Here is a 17,797-nt window from a genome sequence, read left to right on the forward strand (position 1 = left end):
AGCTGTGACTGACAGCTGTACAGTTTATTGACTCTGGCTCCAAATGCGCAAGATGGCCGAGTTCATATCCAGGATATTTTGGCTTCATTTCTGAATAATTAAATAAAGTGTATGAACAATTTAGCATTTTACGTGGGGGGGGGAGGTCATGTAAAACACGTTCAATAAAGAAGACCATTTTTCAAGATTTCAGGTGTGTGTTACCTTGTTTTTGTTGCGTTTCTCCAGCAGAGTCCTGACATACTCTCTGGAGATCGAGGCTGAACTGACGGGATGATCCCACATATGGTGGATCCTCTGCTCCATAGGCTGACACACACACAAACACACACACACACATACACAGAGGAGTTTAGATTTTACGCATTTAGCTCATGTTGTCATAAAAAAATGTTCCCTGGAGGATGTGAACATCTGGGCTTTTCTGTGTCGCCAACTGGAACTGGGAACCATCCCTGTAGAGCCAACTGCTAATGAGGGATTCCAGAGAAACCTTCAGTGTTGTGAGAGGAACAACACAAGTGGATCCAGAGCTGCTGAGTCACTTCAAGACTCTGTTCAAGTTCATAGGAGCAAAAACCAGCTACTTACATAAGGATTAAGATTCAGTAACTCTACTCAGTCATACACACACTAATACACTGCATAATCAGGGCTTCTTGTAATTAGTATTGTAGTAGTAGTAGTAGTATAAGAGTTATACTACTATACTATACTATACCCCCCCCCCTCTAGTTGGGGGTTAAGGACAGAGGATGTCACACATTTTATAGATTGTTTTGAATTGTGATTTTTGATTGTGGACAATACAAATAAAGGTTGGTTGTTGTTTTTTTGTTTGTTTTATTGCTTTATTCCATTGTTTTTATTATTGTACAGTTTTCTAACCAGGTATTTTCTGTTTTCAGTTTTTGAAAAGTGCTCTCTAAATAAAGTTTAAAATGATTGAAACAAATGTACTTTTTTGAATCTTTTTTTACTCAAACTGAATTTTATATTGGTGATGATAAAAGATGATAAAAACTCATGTTGCTTCCTGACATATGCAATATGTAAAAAGCTCAAGAAAAAATAAACAAGTCCTTCTGATTAGAATCATTCAACATGATTTTAAATATGAATATGAGTAAACAAGCAGTGATTTGTGTTTTTCAGCATCTGTACATCACTTCAATAAACTCAAAAGAATTCAACCATTTATGTCTCAGCTTGAGAAAGCTGAGAGAGCACCATAAACATAAAGGGATCTATACATCTTTAAATCTCTTGTTCCCCTCTACATCTTGACTGAGCTGCACCAGGTTCATCCATAAATCTATCTGTGAGTTTGTTTAAAGTCGTTCCTAAGTTCTTAGCAACAAATAATTCATAATAATTCAAGTTGTCCCAGTAAACTTAACGTCTTGGCTGTGAATAAGAACTGGTTAGTGTGTGTGTGTGTGTGTGTGTAGTCTTGTGTGATGTCTCTCTCCCTGCCTGCAAAACTTACCAAACAAATGTCTGACAGGAAGGAAACAGAACAGAGACACTAAACAAAAAATAAACACTCCAACATTCCTCTGATCACACACACACACACCTGCAAAAGAGCTATACTGTCTCCACACAGGAACAACAGCTCCATCCTGAACACACACACACACTTACCAGCTAATAACACAGGTGATTTGTGATTGGCTTGAGGGAGATGAGACTCAAAATAACTTCAAACTCTTAATTGCACCAAAATGGGAAGTTTGGGGAGAGAAGTGTTCAAGGAAAGATGGAAACTCCCCCCCCCCCCCCCCCCCCCCCCGCTTACAGACAGGATGATAAGAACCACATACATTATTTTTACTTCCATCCGTCCAAGGGGAGAAATTCACTCTGGACAGGGACCTGTCCTCCAGGTCGTCTCTGTCCTCCAGGCTTGTTCTGGTAATATGCTGCAAAACTTCTCTCCTCACCCTGCATTAGAAATGTCACACACACACACACACATATGGAAGTACCTCAGGTAGTCTCTTAAGAATGCTGAACTTGAGTCTCTCGTTGACGTCACTGTTGTCAAGGTCTAAACAGAAAGAAAACAGAGAAGAAATTTGAAAAATACTGAGGAAGTAAACACTGATTCTACTTTCCAGAAAGACTATATGGTCAAAAAAGATTATGTAGTGGTCAGAAGAGGCAGTTTGTAAACTTCTTCCTGTTATAACAGTTCCTCCAAATGCTTCTGCTAATAATATATCTATGGTGACTGGTAACCATGAACAGAAAAACATTGGAATGATGTTTCACTTTGATAGAAAACAGACCTTTTATCACAGACCTTTTATTAATCAAGGCAAAATAATCGGCTGTTTGCAAACCAGATAATCGAAAGCTACATTTCAAGACCGATTGCGTCACAGTAGCGCGACTCGGCTGTCCCATTTCAAAAGGCTCCTTCAAATGTGGCCAACAAATGTGTCCTTCCATTCCCGGCCAATGAAGCATCCGAGGGGTGGATCCTTAGGAAATGCTCCCTCTAATTTCATCTCGGCCTTCCCAGAATACTAATCCTTGTGTTCTGACTCCCCCTGAATTAGGACACAGCCAATGGTCCAGTGCTTTGGTGGCAGGCGTGTTTGTTGCAGTGAGAAAAAGAAAAAGAGACCCCGTCGTCCTTTGACTCCAACTCCCACGTGTTCCAAAGAAAAAGTGATCTCATCAGCCTCAGCTACATTTTCTTGTTTCTTGCGCAAATCAGCAAAACAAATTGTAGATGTTGGCAATTAGCTTTGGTTTGATTTAACTGCTTTAACCAAAAGGACACATCAGGAGTGAATCAAAAGGCCGCACCCAGGCTACAGGCGACTGATTGGCTTGAGAAAAACTTGAACATGAGAACATGTTTGTGTTTGTTTGCAATGAGGCAAAAAGAACAAGCCCAGCCAAATACGCTAAGCCCAAAAAAATTTGACTTTGAAGTTTGAAACCATTTGGACTCTGGCCTTTAAATATACTTTTCATCTTTGAGGGCCTTCGTTTATTCTCTTCGTGAGAAAGATCAAGATCAAGATCAAGAGCAACAAGCAAAGCCAGATATTTTGTTTATTTTGACATCAGTGCCCAGTCACAGGGTTTGGCCTTTGAACAATGCACATCCTATGAAATCTACACTAAACTACACAGTATCAGTGTGACCTCCAACCTCTCTGGGCCTATGACAAATAAAGAAAAAACACTCACACTGGCTGAATAAAAGAAATAGTCAGATTTCCCATTCACTGACAAACCTGTGAAATGCTAACACACTGATGAAACCAAAAGATCTATCGCTGCTATATCACAAGTCCATGCTTACATTTGTTACTTCAAACACACAACTTATCAGTGTGTGTTTGTTTATCTGTGTGTTAATGTACCTGTCATGAGCCGAGATAAAAAGGTTTCGGTGAGCTGCAGGAAACCGTGATCGATGTACTGCAGGAACGTGTGATGAGGGAGGCAACGCACAGCCAACACGGCGACAAGGGTGTGGAAGCCTGGAAACAGGAACAGAAAGAAGAGACTTAAGTTTTTTAGTTTATAAAGATGGACAGCGTGTCTCCACTTCCTCCCATTATCCAGAAATGGATATAAAAAGATATACTGTAAATGATGCCATCTTGAGCATTAATTAAGAAATTGAAACTAAACTTCCTAAAAGTTACTTTTTTGTGTGGTGTGTTTCCTTTCTGCTAACATGGAGGAGGCAGGGTTTTCGATCTATACTGCAGCCAGGACCCAGGTGGCTATCGAGATGTTTTGGCTTCACTTTGGGTAGCTGACATGTCGTCCATCTTTAAATACAGTCTGTGGCTCCACGCCATTCCCTACTTGGTTATATACACTAAACATGATATTAAAAAAAAAGTCACCCATCATTAACCATGAAATGTAAACCTGACAGCAGTGTGTCATATTAGTCAACTGTTGCAGTGCTTCCTGCTGTTTCAACAGATCCACTCACACATTCACACCTGCAGCTTCAGTGTTGGCAAAGTGCTGCCTTGCTTCAGGGCATTTCTCTTGCCCTGTCTCGCTCCCGGACAGTTTAGGATTCAAACCCACAAACTGTTTCTCGTAATGGGATTGTGCAACAGGGGGGTTTAGGCCACAAACACTGGAAAATGAATTCAAATGATTTAAAATGTATTCTACTCTGTGTCTGCACTATGCTAATGCTGAACATATTTTTGGTTACATTAGTGCAGGGGAGAGTGTGTCGGTGCAGACACGCATTGTTATTCTGGGGGAGACAGACTGGATTATAACAAGTGAAAGCATGTGTGTGTGTGTACTATACCAGGTGGGAGTGGCAGGCAGAGCCCCCTAGTGGCTTCCAGGATCCGAAACATGAAGTGAAACACGGACCACTCGGCTGGACTGCCCTGCTGCCTCCTGGAAAACTCACACACACACACATAAACACACACGTCAAAATTCAGACGGGAAAGTTGCATAATGTCACTGCACACGTGAAGCGGGGTCATCAACGGTTTGCCCGTGTGGACCCACACGCACAGCGGGGAGCGTCGGGGGGGCGTGGAGCACACATGCGTGAAGGTGAACACACACATACTGTCAGCGCTTCCCGCTTTACACGTTACATTAGTCACGACTTTGAAGAAGACAAACTGACGAGGGAGGAGTACTCACAAGCACAAAGCACGAGGGCCGAGCTTGAACTTCAGCCAGACTAACTCCAGCATGTGTCTGACGAGCTCCAGCTAAACACACATAGACACACACACACACACACACACACACACACACACACACACGTTAGTGCTTACGGAAGGAGATGCTCAATTAGATTCAAATGAAACACTTTCTTCGAACTGCAGCGTGAGTCAGAGGTCTGGAAATTTTGCACAACACATGCACTTCAGACTTTTTCGATTTTCTCTGGGAGATGAACACTTGGTCGATGATCAGTTTCCTCACTTCCCTTTTTGTTTTTTTTCCTACTTCCCATTTTCATTTCCACTGAACAAGAGCGTTGAAGTGGGAACACACACACAAACACACACACACACACACATAGTCACGCTCCATCACATCATTTCACCACACATCCGACAGCATCCGGGATCAGTGGAATGCACTTGACTCATCTGAAGTGTGCCCAGTGCGTGCTGAAAACACACACACACACACACACACACACACACACACACACACACACACACACACACACACACACACACACACACACACACACTCCCATCTTTCCACGAATGACCACTCTCTCGTCTCCTGTTGAATAACAGGAAGGCGACCTGCCTCATTCACATCCTGAGCGCCGGTGGGAAACCCTCCAGCAGAGGTGTCCTCCTGTGACCCCCGGGTGGGAGTTTGAATCGGCTGCATGCTTTCAATTAACTTTATGTAATGGATGTGAGGTGTCGGAGACGAATGTAATAATAAGCTCCTCGGTTTTTTCTTTCACTTCAGCAAGATCTTTTTTACACATCCCTTCTTAGGTTTATTTCAATCTTAAAAAATGCCATCTGTCAGACCCATGGTAACCCAAGGCCCTCGGGGCAAAAGGGACCTTGTCATGATTCGGCCCCTTTGTTGAACTGTTTTATAGATTTGGATTTTTTTTTGGACTCAGTTGGACACATTTTTTTTTTGGAGCAGGCCTGTTTCTTTTGGATACCACTGCTTACCAGTCCACCTAACTCATAAGTCTTAAAGATGTTTTTAGTTTAACACACACTGGGTTTGAGACCAGACCTTCCCCCAGAAAACACATGATACCTAAATGATAGACATTCAGCTAAAATTACAAAGCTTTTGTCAGAAAGCTTGTGGCACTGGGCCTCGTCCGTGGGCTTCCTACTTTTGTATCTTTGCCAGTTGCCATTTTATACATTTTTATCAAACTTGGTGTGAATATTACATGTGTTTTTTCCACACTGTTACCTTTAGGAGCTTATTCGCTGGGGATGGGCTGTGGGGGATGACACTCCTGCATGCCTGTTGCGAGAATGTGCAGAGCGAAAGCGGTGTCTATCAAGTTTATGCTGAATCCTCCCTGCCCGCTGAACACAGTAAAATATTTATGGATGTGTTAATGGTCACCGAAGCGGGTAGGAATCATCCCGGGGCTGCTGATGGTCAATCTCACATGACAGGCGGGCAGGGAGAGCGGGGCAAAGAGTGCTGTCTTGTTCTTTTCAATGCCATTAGGTTTAAAATGTTTAAAACCTACTGTGAATCCCGTGATTAAGTCATCAGTAGTAACTAAATGACGCTCACCTGCACTCACAGTTCTCTCTCTTAGGATTTGGGGACGAGAGAGGATGGCAGAATTGACAAGTTGTTTAAAGGGGATGGTTTCATGGTCATTTTAGTTTACAGGGGATGGAATCTCTCAACATCAAATTTAACTGGCTTCTTACAAAATTGCCGTTGCTGTGGCATCAGCCATTCGCGGGGCCCCTGGCAATTGCCTGCTTTCCCTACACCCTGCTGCGACGCCCCTGCTAATGAGTGAAGCCGACTTGGTTGAGAAAAGTCTCACGTTGGACTGAAGATGGCCCGCTATAGTCTTCACTTGTCCGTGTGTAATTGTTTGACCCTAAAGAAAGCTGTGTTTGGTCAATACCCGCTCGTCTTTTTAATCAGGCAGTCACAATAAATCAGTTCAGGCTTTGTAACTTTACACTTTAACAAAGCAATGTGCCTTGCATTTTATGGGAATCCATTCGGTCTCTGGTGGTCAGTGGTTACCTGCCCTTTGTCACACGGAAACTGAGAGGGGGGATTTCTAAATTCAGAGATCTCTTATTGGCGGCTTCTGTAAACAACACAAATATCAGAAGCTCTTCCGCTGGCGTGCTAATGGTATAAAATAAATTATTCAAAAGTCTAATTTCTTTCTTGCCCAACTAACACCTCCTGTGCTTGCTGCTGATGTAATCCAAGCCCCTGACAATCAGCAAATAGGGTAAAAATATGTTTTTGTGCTGAAAAAAACAAGCGGATTAAAGCCACAGATGACTCATGTGCAGTAATCCCCGTGTGGTTTCTATTAGAATAAAATTTAGAATCAGCGATTTGTCTTAATGAACCTGACAAAGACACTGCATTTGTTTGGTGCGGGTCCCCTGCTGGAAAAAAAAGTTGAATAACCTTGGGTATAGAATAACTTTTCTGCTGCACAATTAAAACTATTCCTGCCTATTTCAGGTCATTGCATTGTTTTGAATATGTATTCCTGCCTTTAAGTGGTTCATATTCATATATTAGTGTGTTGTTCTTTGCTCTGACATTGGCTGCGTTATTTAAAAAAAGGCATGTGTCTCAGTGTTCTGTAGCGGCTGAGGCAGGAAATAAATAAATCTGACAATAATGTACAATGGAGCTGTAATCTATCGCAGCACAAGTTGCCTGGCTCTGTAAAGCTGTAATCTCCTTCACCTCACAACTCCTCACCTGTGTCATCTCGACCATTCGTCTCAATAAAGCACCGACAAGACTTTTCTTTGCAGAAGAGTCGACCCGCTTTGAAACACGATGCAACCCTGAGCTTTTAAAGTATGAGTCAGCCTGATGCTAGTTCACCCCGCTGGTGAGTTACTCAACTGTTCTTCGTCTGAGTGAAACATCCCTGAAGGCCATTCCTTTTTGTGCGAGAAGTCCGAGAAACTTTTTCACTCTTCCTCCGAGGGGAACAGATTCAGTAATCGCCTCGTTTCTCTCGTTGCGGGTTAACAAATAACAAAACGGTTACAGATTTGCACATTTCTATTACTTTCACTCTGAGTCTGAAGGTTGAAATCTCCCGAGCCCGAGCCATCGACTGATCCAGCTGTGAGCAGGGACTTTCATTTTCAATTCCATAAAGTCCCAAAACGTCAAAGCTTTCTATTCACTCCCAGCTTTACCCTTGACCTGATTTGATACTGTTGTGTTGACATTTGCTGTATGTCTGCTTTCAGGGACACGTAGCTGTGAAGGGATTTACCTCCCGGGAATACTAATGGCTGACTTTACAGCAGCGGGAGCCTCTATATGGCACTGAGTGGTGACATCCCTCCACTTGGTTATGTAGATCCCACCTGCCTCTCTGTGGGAGGATAATACTGAGGGCGTAAGTTTGGTTTGAAGTGTTGGGCATGCAGAATGAAGTGATATTTATATACATGTGCATTTAAATATATTTGAATTTATCTAGAAATTAATTGTTCTTGTGCTTTCTATGGTGACGTTTATTCTACCTAAACAAAATGTTGTGTTCACAAACAAGACGGACAACTGGAAAATATGAAGCCTCCGACCACTGGCTGTCATCAGTGCAGAGGCAAAATAAAACAAATGGTAAAAAAGCAGAAAAAATAAAGAATTGTATCTTGATTTTTGTCCAAAAAGAGTCCAAAATATAAAACTAATCTCTAAAAGCCCTTTCAGATTCCTTTCAACGGCCTTCAGCTGTAACGAACACTTTCCAATAGGCCACACATGACTACATTTCTTAATTGGGGTAATGAGGTCCTTGAGTTGTTTTGCACATTTTGGTCAGTTCCTGTTTTACTTTGTCGTCATCGTTGTCTCTCATTTCACTTCCTGTCTGTTTCCCCGCCCCCTGTTGATCACCTGCCCTTCACTGTGTCCACCTGTGTCTTGTTAGCTCATGCACTTAAACCCTGTGTTTCCTGTCGTTCGTCTTGCCAGTTTGTGTCAGCGCTGCAGCACTTCCTGGTGTCATCTATTATAGTGTTTGACTGAGCTTTGTTCTTTGGCGTAGCCGTGTGCGTTTGAAGTCTTCCGACAGTAAAGACTGTTTTTATGAACTTTGCCTCGTGTCTGAGGTCATTGACTCCTCACCTGTGTCCCAGTTTAACAGTTATCGTTCCCAAACTTTTCAATGATGTAGATCTTTGCTCTGAACCCAGCAGCCAGCACAGCACAAATCATTTTCTGTTTGAAAAGACCTTAAGGCTTTATATACTTGTCTGGGAGCGTAAAGAAACCTCAGAAAACAAATAGGCATCTTTTTCAAAATGAAAACTCTGTTCACTTCCTCTGATAGAGTCCTAACAGACGTTTCTGTTTGGGTCTGCATTTTTTTTCAGGTTTGAACTTTTAAGGCTTAAATTGTTCCAAATGCCTCATGTGGAAGGAAATACATTCATGTTTGATCTAAAGCAAGGGGAATCACTGGGGGCTCATGGGCCACACAGAATAGTTGTCGACTAATTGCTACGAATTAATTCCATGTGAAGCCTCAGAGGGAGAAGACAGAGAATCAGGTTGAACTGGAGTGGATCAGGTGGAGGCTGATCAGAGATATAGCTTAGTTTTATTATCTCACTCACATGTCGGCCTGATTTCCAGGCTGTCGAGGCCATAGACATTTTCAAAAGGGCCGTATCTGACCCGCAGGCCACTAGTTGATCTAAAGGATACAGACTGAATCGAAATAGAAACTCTGTCGAACTCCTGGATGCTCGTGGCTGAACAGTCACATCAGGATGTTCAGAGAGATCTAAGTAGAAGGAAATCCACCCGAAACTGAAAGTAATGGGGATGGCAAAAATAGGATTTGGAGAAGCAGGGAGGGGAATACCTCTCACCGCCCACACACGAGTCCCCAGGTGCAGCTAACCGCTCGCTGGATACACAAAGCGAGGTCACACATCTTAACAAAAGAGCTGATATTTGTTGAGGACTGAAGTGGCGACCTAATGCCTCCCAGCAACCTTTTCTAAGCTTAAAGAGCACATACATTCCATCTGTGAGCTCTGTCGAACCAGCTAGTGGGAAACAGTGGAAAAGTCGCTGTGAGTGCCACTTTTCCATCCCAGAAAAAAAAGAGAAAGAGCAAATATTAAATAAATAAAGCTCTAAGAGCTACGCAGCTTTAAAAGAATTGTGTTCAGAGGGATGTACGGAGCTCCTCGTCCCCTTTTTAATCTTTTTCATGACAAACACACGTGGTACCCACCAGTTTGGCTACGTAGCAGACAACCAGTGAGTCTATCTTCTTCTTCCCCAGGCGAGGCAGGTGTCTGTTGAGATGTTCTCGAAGCTTGTCAACCGTCTGCAATGCAAAAAAAACAACACACACAATGATTATTTCCTGTGTGTGTGAGTGTGCGTGCTGTGGCTCAGAACAAACCCTTGTGTATGTGTTTTGTGCGTACTTTGCTGTGCACTCAGCAAAGGTCAAATTGAGTTCACCTCCTTTTTTTCCCCCCTCGACTTCAGCGTCCCCAAAAATTGATTAAACCATGGAGGAGCAGAGGGGTGAGGAGCGGGGGTGAGGGAGAGTCCTGTGGATGTGAGAGGTGGAAAATCTACAGAGGATAAGTGAAGATCCACGCACGGCGCGAAGTTGACAGAATGATTTGATACCCTTCCGGGAGAAGAGGAAGAAGTGGACGCGGAGGAAGAGGGGAAGGAAGCGAGCAGAGAAAAAGTGGGAGAGAGGAAAGAAGAGGAAAGAGAGTGATGGAGGGAATAAAGAGAGGGAGAGACAGGAGCAGAGGGTAACTCTAATAATAGCTGAGCGACTGCCACCATCTCAACTGAACTCCATTACACTGCAGCTATCTGCGCTTTACAAACTGTGCTGAGCGCAGGGAAAACTGGAGGTTATGAAATTGTCCATCAAACAGCGTTCGGTGAAAAAAAAAAGAAAATACAGGGCCGGGACCTTAAGATGCCCCCGTTTTTTTCTATTGTGTCGACTCATGTGAAGCGTAACACCTTAAAAGATGACTATGGAGGGAAATAATCGACCGTCAGCATTTCACAATGGATCTTTAGTGGCGTGTTTATCAGTTTTAAAGACGAATCCACCTCCTGCAGCTCCTAAACCGTTGAATATCAAAAGTCCGGGATACTTTTACTATGAAGCGTTATAGCCTCTTCACTACGCCTCAATCACTTCTACAGTTTGTGATGGTGGAGAGAAAATTCACACACGGTGCTTGTTCACATTTATCCACTGTATAAAAAAAATCTGACATCAAAGCCGGCATGAACACTCGAAAGCTGCTGATAAACAATCCAGGCAGCGGCTGATTCGTTTGATTCTTTTCTATTCGACTCCTGCTGCTTGATTTTGAGTGTCAGGATGTTAAGTGTTGTCTCTTTAGCGAGCTGAAGGATCCTGCTTTTGAAGCATCCACACGTTTTTTTTTGTCGGGAGCGACTCAAGGACTGATCCTTTCTAATGTAACGATTCGTTTGACTGACGGGAGGCTTTTCAAGAGGAAGAACGTTAGTATAAAAGTATATTTCCTGAAACTGTTTGAGTGGACTTTTATTTTGAAACAGAGGACAGCCAAACATTCAATCACATGATCTACACTAACTTATTTAGCAGGTTAAACAACTGAGATGTAGTGTGTTTATCAGCGAGCTATAGATTGTGTTACCTCTGGTCAGGGCCATGCAAGCTGTTTCCCCCTGTTTCTCGTCTTTATGCTTTGCTAAGCTAATTGGCTGCTGGATCCAACCATCGACTGTAAATAAAGATGGACAACACTATACAGAAATGAAGCCAGAAATATCCCAGATATGAAGGCTGCCATCTTGAACCAATGACGTCACGCGAAGGCAGAATTCAGAATTGTAAACAGATTTCATATCAACATTGGAGATCGTGTTTTCTACCCTGTCCTTTTGTTTGTGAACTGGATGACGCAAAAACTAAAGAAAGGATTTTAACGAAACTTGGTGGAGGGATGTTTTTGACATTCTCAACAATTTCCAGATAACTAATTTGTGGAACTTGGTGAAAAAAAACAAGAACTATACAGGGAACTGGTATATGCAATTTACTGTGGCCTGAATGAATTCAAGGGGAGAGTGGGGCCTTTGCAGATGTCTACGCTCCACTGAGTATCTAGTTACAACTGGGAATTTGTTTTGACTTAATTAAATGCTGAGATATACTCGGGGCCTGAGAGATTTTCTGTTACTGTTGCATAAGGTAATTAAAAGCAAATTCAATGAGTTTAGTACCAACGCTGTCGACCCTGTCATCAAACTACTGTCTAAAATTGTCTTGGGATGCTTTCTCACCTCTTCTCTCTAATCTGCTATCTCAAAAAACACATCTGACCACAGTGTGTGTGTGTGTGTGTGTGTGTGTGTGTGTGTGTGTGTGTTAATGTACTGCAGCTTCACACTCTCTCACCAGGCCTATGAGCACCCTCTGTTGATGGTCCTCCTCCTGGAAAAGGGGCACCAGCTTCTTATCTGGAAGAGACGAGGCAATGGAGAAAGACAGTGTGCACATAAAAGAGACGTATGAAGAAATCCTTGATGCCGCAGCTCGGCGAGGAACTGAAGACCACAGGCCGCCTCAGGTGTGTCGGTGCAGTAGCATCATTAAACAGTTGAAATGGAAGAATCCCAAAAACCCTGACTTGTTTATTACTTTAATAATAAAAAAAAGAGAAAGAGATAGGACTGAATCTAAGACATTTATAGATTCTTCTGGGTGTATTCGCTTTAAAAATACATGCCAAAGCTCGGGGGTTGTGTCGCTGCGATCCTGCTGGGTGTATGTGGGTGACACACACAGAGAGAGAGAGAGAGAGAAAGAGAGTGTGTGTGTGTGTGTGTGTGTGTGTGTGTGTGTGTGTGTGTGTGTGTGTGTGTGTGTGTGTGTGTGTGTGTGTGTGTGTGTGTGTGTGTGTGTGTGTGTGTGTGTGTGTGTGTGTGTGTGTGCTGCAGTTGTTTTATGTCAGTCACACAAGTGGACCACACACCAGCTTGGTGACTTTTAGATGAATTATTACAAACTCACACACAAACACATCTTTTGATCGCACATGCAAGACGCTGGCCTGTGATGTTCTTTAATGTCGCACTATAATATGTCACAGATATAAATAGAGCAAGGAGGGTGCAGCGGACTGACAGGCTGTGCCGGCGGATTCATTATATGCTTGTTAGCAAAATCTAAATCAATTGCTTCCAATTATAATTTAAACATTTAACCCTTTTTCAACCAGCGTGTTAGTGTAGATTTGGAGTTTTAGGCCCTTTTTAGGGATCAGCTCCCCTAAAAAAAATTCATCATGCTGTTGATCCACTGACAGTACAAAGCATCTTTAATACAAAATTAGCCGATTTTCAAAAAACAATATTTCTACTAGCCTCCGGTGAGGCAGGTTCTTGCATGAGCGCTCTCGTCTGTGTGTAAAGGTCGTTGCATATGAAAGTGATCAACATGTAGGTTTTCCGAGTAAAAGCGAGGGAGGCTGACGGTGCATGAGATCATGCTTTTGCGAGAAATGAGGTAAGGGAAGGTCCCATGTTACGTCTCCACAGAAAACAGCTGCAGCAGAGTCATGAGAGAGACGGACATAAAAAGAGAGGGAAAGGAAGAACCTAAATCCCTGCTGTTATATAAGAGTAGCATTTTTCACCTCTCCTCTTTTTTGTATTCTTTTCCTTCCCCCCCCCTCTTTTCTCCCTTGCTTCACCTCTTCTTCTCCTCAGCCTCTCCCTCCAAGATATATTAGTGTGGTGATTCGGTTCAGCTGAATTCTCCAGTGGGCATGAAGAATGCGACCTCAGAAGAGACACACCAACCCAAACACTTTCACACACAATTTCCAGTTCCATTACAGTCCCAAGGTTTTGTTATTTATTCTCACTCCTCATATTTTTTTTTTTTAGCTTTTTGTTTATGCACCTGTGTGTGTTGCATCTATAGATTTATGTACGTGGATGTTCGGCCGTCTTACCGAGACACCAGGTATCCACCATGGACAGAACCCTGGAAAATAAGCAGAGGAGGTTTGTGTGAAAACAGTCACTCAGGCCAGCACTACATGAGTTGTTTTTTTATGCTGTAAACAGATGCAGTCGGGAGTAAAATGAAATACATATCAAAACTATATAAGCAAAAGAGTTTTTAAGCAGGTGCCGGAGTTTGGCCTGAAGGAAGAGAGGCTAATTATAATCCCCTCGCATTACAGGATAAAAGAGTTGTTTTCATCAGCGCTGTGTCCAGGTACGTGCCCGTCATCGAGTCACTTATCATCAACTGCCGAGGGGGCCGTGGTTGTTCTCTTGTTTTTAATTCAGAGTGGATATTTTATGTTCAAAGAGAGAATGTGAAGGCAGCAAAAATGTCACTTGTACCAATAAAAAGGGACGTCGCTGGGTTTTAAAAGGGGAAGTGGAAGACAAGTCAATTTTATAGAAAGTGAACTGTGACATTTATATCACAAGCAGACGGGCAACAGACATTTCTGTTGTTACATCCACTCTGCTTAGAGAAAGACTCAAGGCTTCCTACAGGTCATTAAAATTATGGCACACTTTTTATTTTGTTTCAAGGAAGCATAAATCAGATAACCATTATATTATTAAGAGAAATCAGGGATTTTAACTAATGTTTCTTTTTAAAATATAGAACCAGACGGTCTTATTAAAGGAAAACATATTCTTCTTAATCTGTCTGAACATCCAGCCCCTCCGCGACTCTTAATGGATTTCTTATCAAACATCCAAAAACTAACAAAGGTTTGATCCTCCTGCCACAAAATAAAAGTCTGATATCAACATGCTCCTTCATTATGATGCACATGGTCACTGCAGTTTATTCAGACTCAGTCCAACAAGCACCGTTCTGCAGCTGTAAATACTCACGAGAGCCTTGAATGTGTATTAATCCACTTCGGAAAAGATAGTCCCCGACCAAAGCATTATTTCCTCCTGCATGAATATCGTTAGCTAAAAATGACAGTGTCCACTGTCAATGTTTAAGGAAATAATTTTGCCTTTTTTTCCATGAACACGTATTTATGAGACATTTAAACTTTAAATCTTCAGACACCGGAGCAGGAAGAAAGTGGCGTTTTTTCTGGTCTTTACATGGGATTTATGACCACAAGAAAAATGTTGAATTACACCAGTTATGTCCTTAAAAGAGGAATAAATCTGAGTGTGCTCCGAGTCAGTTTTTAACTACAGCTGTTTTAGGCGTCTGTGTAATTTACAAGGATGTGGTGGAGCAGCAGCTCTGCAGCTATTGTCAGTTTATGGGAGGGAACATTTTATATGTTGTCAGACCTGATTCTGACAGCCACGTATAAGTTGATTGGCCGATCAACACCAAGCTAAAAATACATCTCAACCTTTATAACGTTTAAACCTGTGTTACTGCAGTTCACGGCTTTACCACGTTTAAAAATATGACGCTATAGACGAAATTATATAATTTTCACAAACACTGGAACACATTGCAGAAGGGCAGTCACGTTTTCCCTCCCTCCAGTTTCAGGACTGTGTGTATCTGTGTGGTAACTTTTCTTAACAAAGCTCCAGTGGGAGGCAGACCTACTTCTTTGTGTTCTCCTCGATGTGATTCATGTGGCTGGATGGTCTCCTCTCGAACCTCTGAAACGACCAACAGCGATATGTGAGGGTGGGAGACGTGTTACACACACACACACACGTTTTCTTGTCTCTCACGTCAACTTGCAACTAGCAAATCATTTCCAGCGATCAATTTGACTTCCAATACAGAAATTATGATTAAAATGTCGATTTGTGTTTATACATAAGATGTTTCAGTTCTCAAACACACTCACCAGTTTATCCCAGTCGGCCTGAATGTGTGAGGCTCTGTATCTGGTGTTGGGAACAGCATCAAGATATTTTGTCCTCTCCGTGTTCCACTGCAGCTCGGTCCAGAAACCCTGGAGACACACACACACACACACAGACACACACATAAACAACCAGATCAAAGTGACAAAACAAGGACACTGCCGGAAAACAACAGAAGAATAATTGCATCTGTGCTGCACTCAAGCAGACCCAGCAAATAGTAAATCGCACTGTTTTGCATCTAAATGCCTTTTTAATGCCTGAATACAATGCACTATTGTAATTGTACCGCAAAACGCACCTTAAACCTGTGAAACATGTTACACAACACACACGTTGTCTCGATTTAATCTGCACGCTGAATTTTTAGTTACTGCTTATGGAATTCGAGCAGAACAGCGAGTTGTAGCAAGACTCTTATACATATTGTAACTGAGAATTTTTGTCATAATAAATGTCTTTTTTTAAAGGAACATGTAGTTACCTTCCCTTTTATTACAGACTCAATATGCAGCTCAGTGGCACACACAACACCAGGGATCTCCAGCAGACACACTGGCACCTCCTAGAACACAGGAAGAAAGACTCAAATGTGTGTGTCTGTGTGTTTGTGTGTGTGTCTTCTTTGCCTTCCTATTCACACGTATACAGATTTGGCTTTGTGCAAGTGAAGACATATGTGTGTGTGTGTGTGTGTGTGTGGTACCTTGTTGTCGAATACAGAGGAGTATGGCAGGACTTTATCCAGGCTAAGAGACTTCTCATAGCTTATTCTGTACAGGGAGGCTGCATGCGTGCGTGCGTGTGTGCGTGTGCGTGTGTGTGTGTGTGTGTGTGTGCGTGCATGTGGGTGAGAGAGAGAGAGAAACAAACAGTCAGAGGGAGCGTTCTGCTTTTAAACACACTAGAGTTTTAAATATACATACAAGACAAATGAGGCTCTCCAATTCATGTCCCACCATTATGACTGTGATATATCAGCGAGCACAGGTTACGGATGCATCATTAATTAGGTCAACATCATTGACTTCATACACTGAACAAAAACATTAACACGACCTCTGCATCTCGGAAGAAAGCTAAAGTCGTTACTGCCGCACCGATAAAATGCTAATTTATGCAGCAAGGTGCTAATGTGATCATCTACTCTCTGGGTGACGACTGTTTACCTACATGTGAGAAATTAACATCAAGCACCGTTCTCCTTATTTTATTTTAACAGACATGCCGGGACAAACGTACCCGAGCTCTCAAAAAAACGCAAAATCTATTTTCTGACTCTTCAGACCCGCGTGGGGGCGCCTGGCACAATCGTGCAAGAGGGAGATTGAAGAGCCAAACAATTCAGGGTTTTGCAAGGACTAAAATGTATGCAGTCTAGGAACCATGAAGAGGAAGGAGGAATAAAAAGTTAGAGAGAGAGAGAAGGTGAAGGACCAATAGTGAGATTTGCATCTCTCATGTTTTAGCTGCCACTCACCTAGAATGAACTCCTGGATCTGATCAAAGCATTCAAAGGCGTTAATGTTGTCGCACAGCCATTCGATAATCTAGAGGGAACACAGAGGTGAGTTAAAATGACTTCATCTTCCTTCATTTAAAAGCACATTTTTTTAAGAGTTAGTTTTTCTACAGCCACATGTCTGTAGGCTGATATCTTGTTTGCAATACCAATGATAACAGCTCCAGCTCCTGATAACACATTTTTGGGGGGATGATCCAGCCTCAGCGGTGCACTGTGCACGGTTTACATTACAGAAATATGAAATATTAATGATGTGCTCAGAGATAGACCCAGCAAATCTTCCAGCCCCAGCGTGTCAGAGTGAAAACTCATTTTCTGCCGCCCGTTCCTCTGCAGTTTGAAGAAAATATACAGCGGGTCTCTGCCACGGGTCAGCCTCGGCACAGAAATATTAAAACATAACAAGAACTATTCAAGGGGGGGAACAAAAGAGAAGTAAAGGTAGGAGTTGAAGGACTTTCGCATGGTGTTCTTTCCAAATTACTTACTTCTACTGAACAAATGTTAACAAGCAATCACCTGTGGTAGAGCAGATACTTTTTGTGCCGCTGGCCTCATTAACAGACCTGACGGAGAATACCAAAAGTTCTGTGTGGTGTCCAATATCCCAGCGCTCGCTGCAATAATGAAGCTGGTGACTCATTTAACCTCTGAAGAAAGAATTTATTAGAATCT

The 17,797-nt window shown here is 42.5% G+C and overlaps 1 protein-coding gene and 1 long non-coding RNA gene across 6 annotated transcripts in view; one reads left to right on the forward strand and one right to left on the reverse strand.

Annotated features, from left to right (window-relative positions):
- gsap (gamma-secretase activating protein) overlaps nucleotides 1-17,797 on the reverse strand; it is a 29,955-nt gene that overhangs the window by 1,774 nt on the left and 10,384 nt on the right. For 2 of the 5 annotated variants that reach the window (XM_034578106.1, XM_034578107.1), the window contains 13 exons: nucleotides 17,078-17,147; nucleotides 16,304-16,383; nucleotides 16,082-16,162; nucleotides 15,579-15,686; nucleotides 15,329-15,384; nucleotides 13,725-13,756; nucleotides 12,164-12,225; nucleotides 9,962-10,057; nucleotides 4,663-4,733; nucleotides 4,310-4,404; nucleotides 3,387-3,506; nucleotides 1,992-2,053; nucleotides 205-309 (listed from right to left, as the gene is read on the reverse strand). In XM_034578106.1, the coding sequence (XP_034433997.1) occupies nucleotides 205-309; nucleotides 1,992-2,053; nucleotides 3,387-3,506; nucleotides 4,310-4,404; nucleotides 4,663-4,733; nucleotides 9,962-10,057; nucleotides 12,164-12,225; nucleotides 13,725-13,756; nucleotides 15,329-15,384; nucleotides 15,579-15,686; nucleotides 16,082-16,162; nucleotides 16,304-16,383; nucleotides 17,078-17,147 (1,038 nt within the window). Of the gene's footprint in view, nucleotides 1-204; nucleotides 310-1,121; nucleotides 1,580-1,967; nucleotides 2,054-3,386; nucleotides 3,507-4,309; nucleotides 4,413-4,662; nucleotides 4,734-9,961; nucleotides 10,058-12,163; nucleotides 12,226-13,724; nucleotides 13,757-15,328; nucleotides 15,385-15,578; nucleotides 15,687-16,081; nucleotides 16,163-16,303; nucleotides 16,384-17,077; nucleotides 17,148-17,797 lie in introns of those variants that run through there. The other 3 variants (XR_004613058.1, XM_034578108.1, XM_034578109.1) reach the window with 3 other exon arrangements.
- Nucleotides 2,065-17,764, forward strand: LOC117757213. The gene is made up of 3 exons (XR_004613059.1): nucleotides 2,065-2,482; nucleotides 16,677-16,681; nucleotides 17,754-17,764. It is a non-coding gene; the product is annotated as an uncharacterized LOC117757213 (long non-coding RNA).

Source organism: Hippoglossus hippoglossus, chromosome 23 (genome assembly GCF_009819705.1).
Source record: "Hippoglossus hippoglossus isolate fHipHip1 chromosome 23, fHipHip1.pri, whole genome shotgun sequence".
Classification (NCBI taxonomy): Eukaryota; Metazoa; Chordata; class Actinopteri; order Pleuronectiformes; family Pleuronectidae; genus Hippoglossus; species Hippoglossus hippoglossus.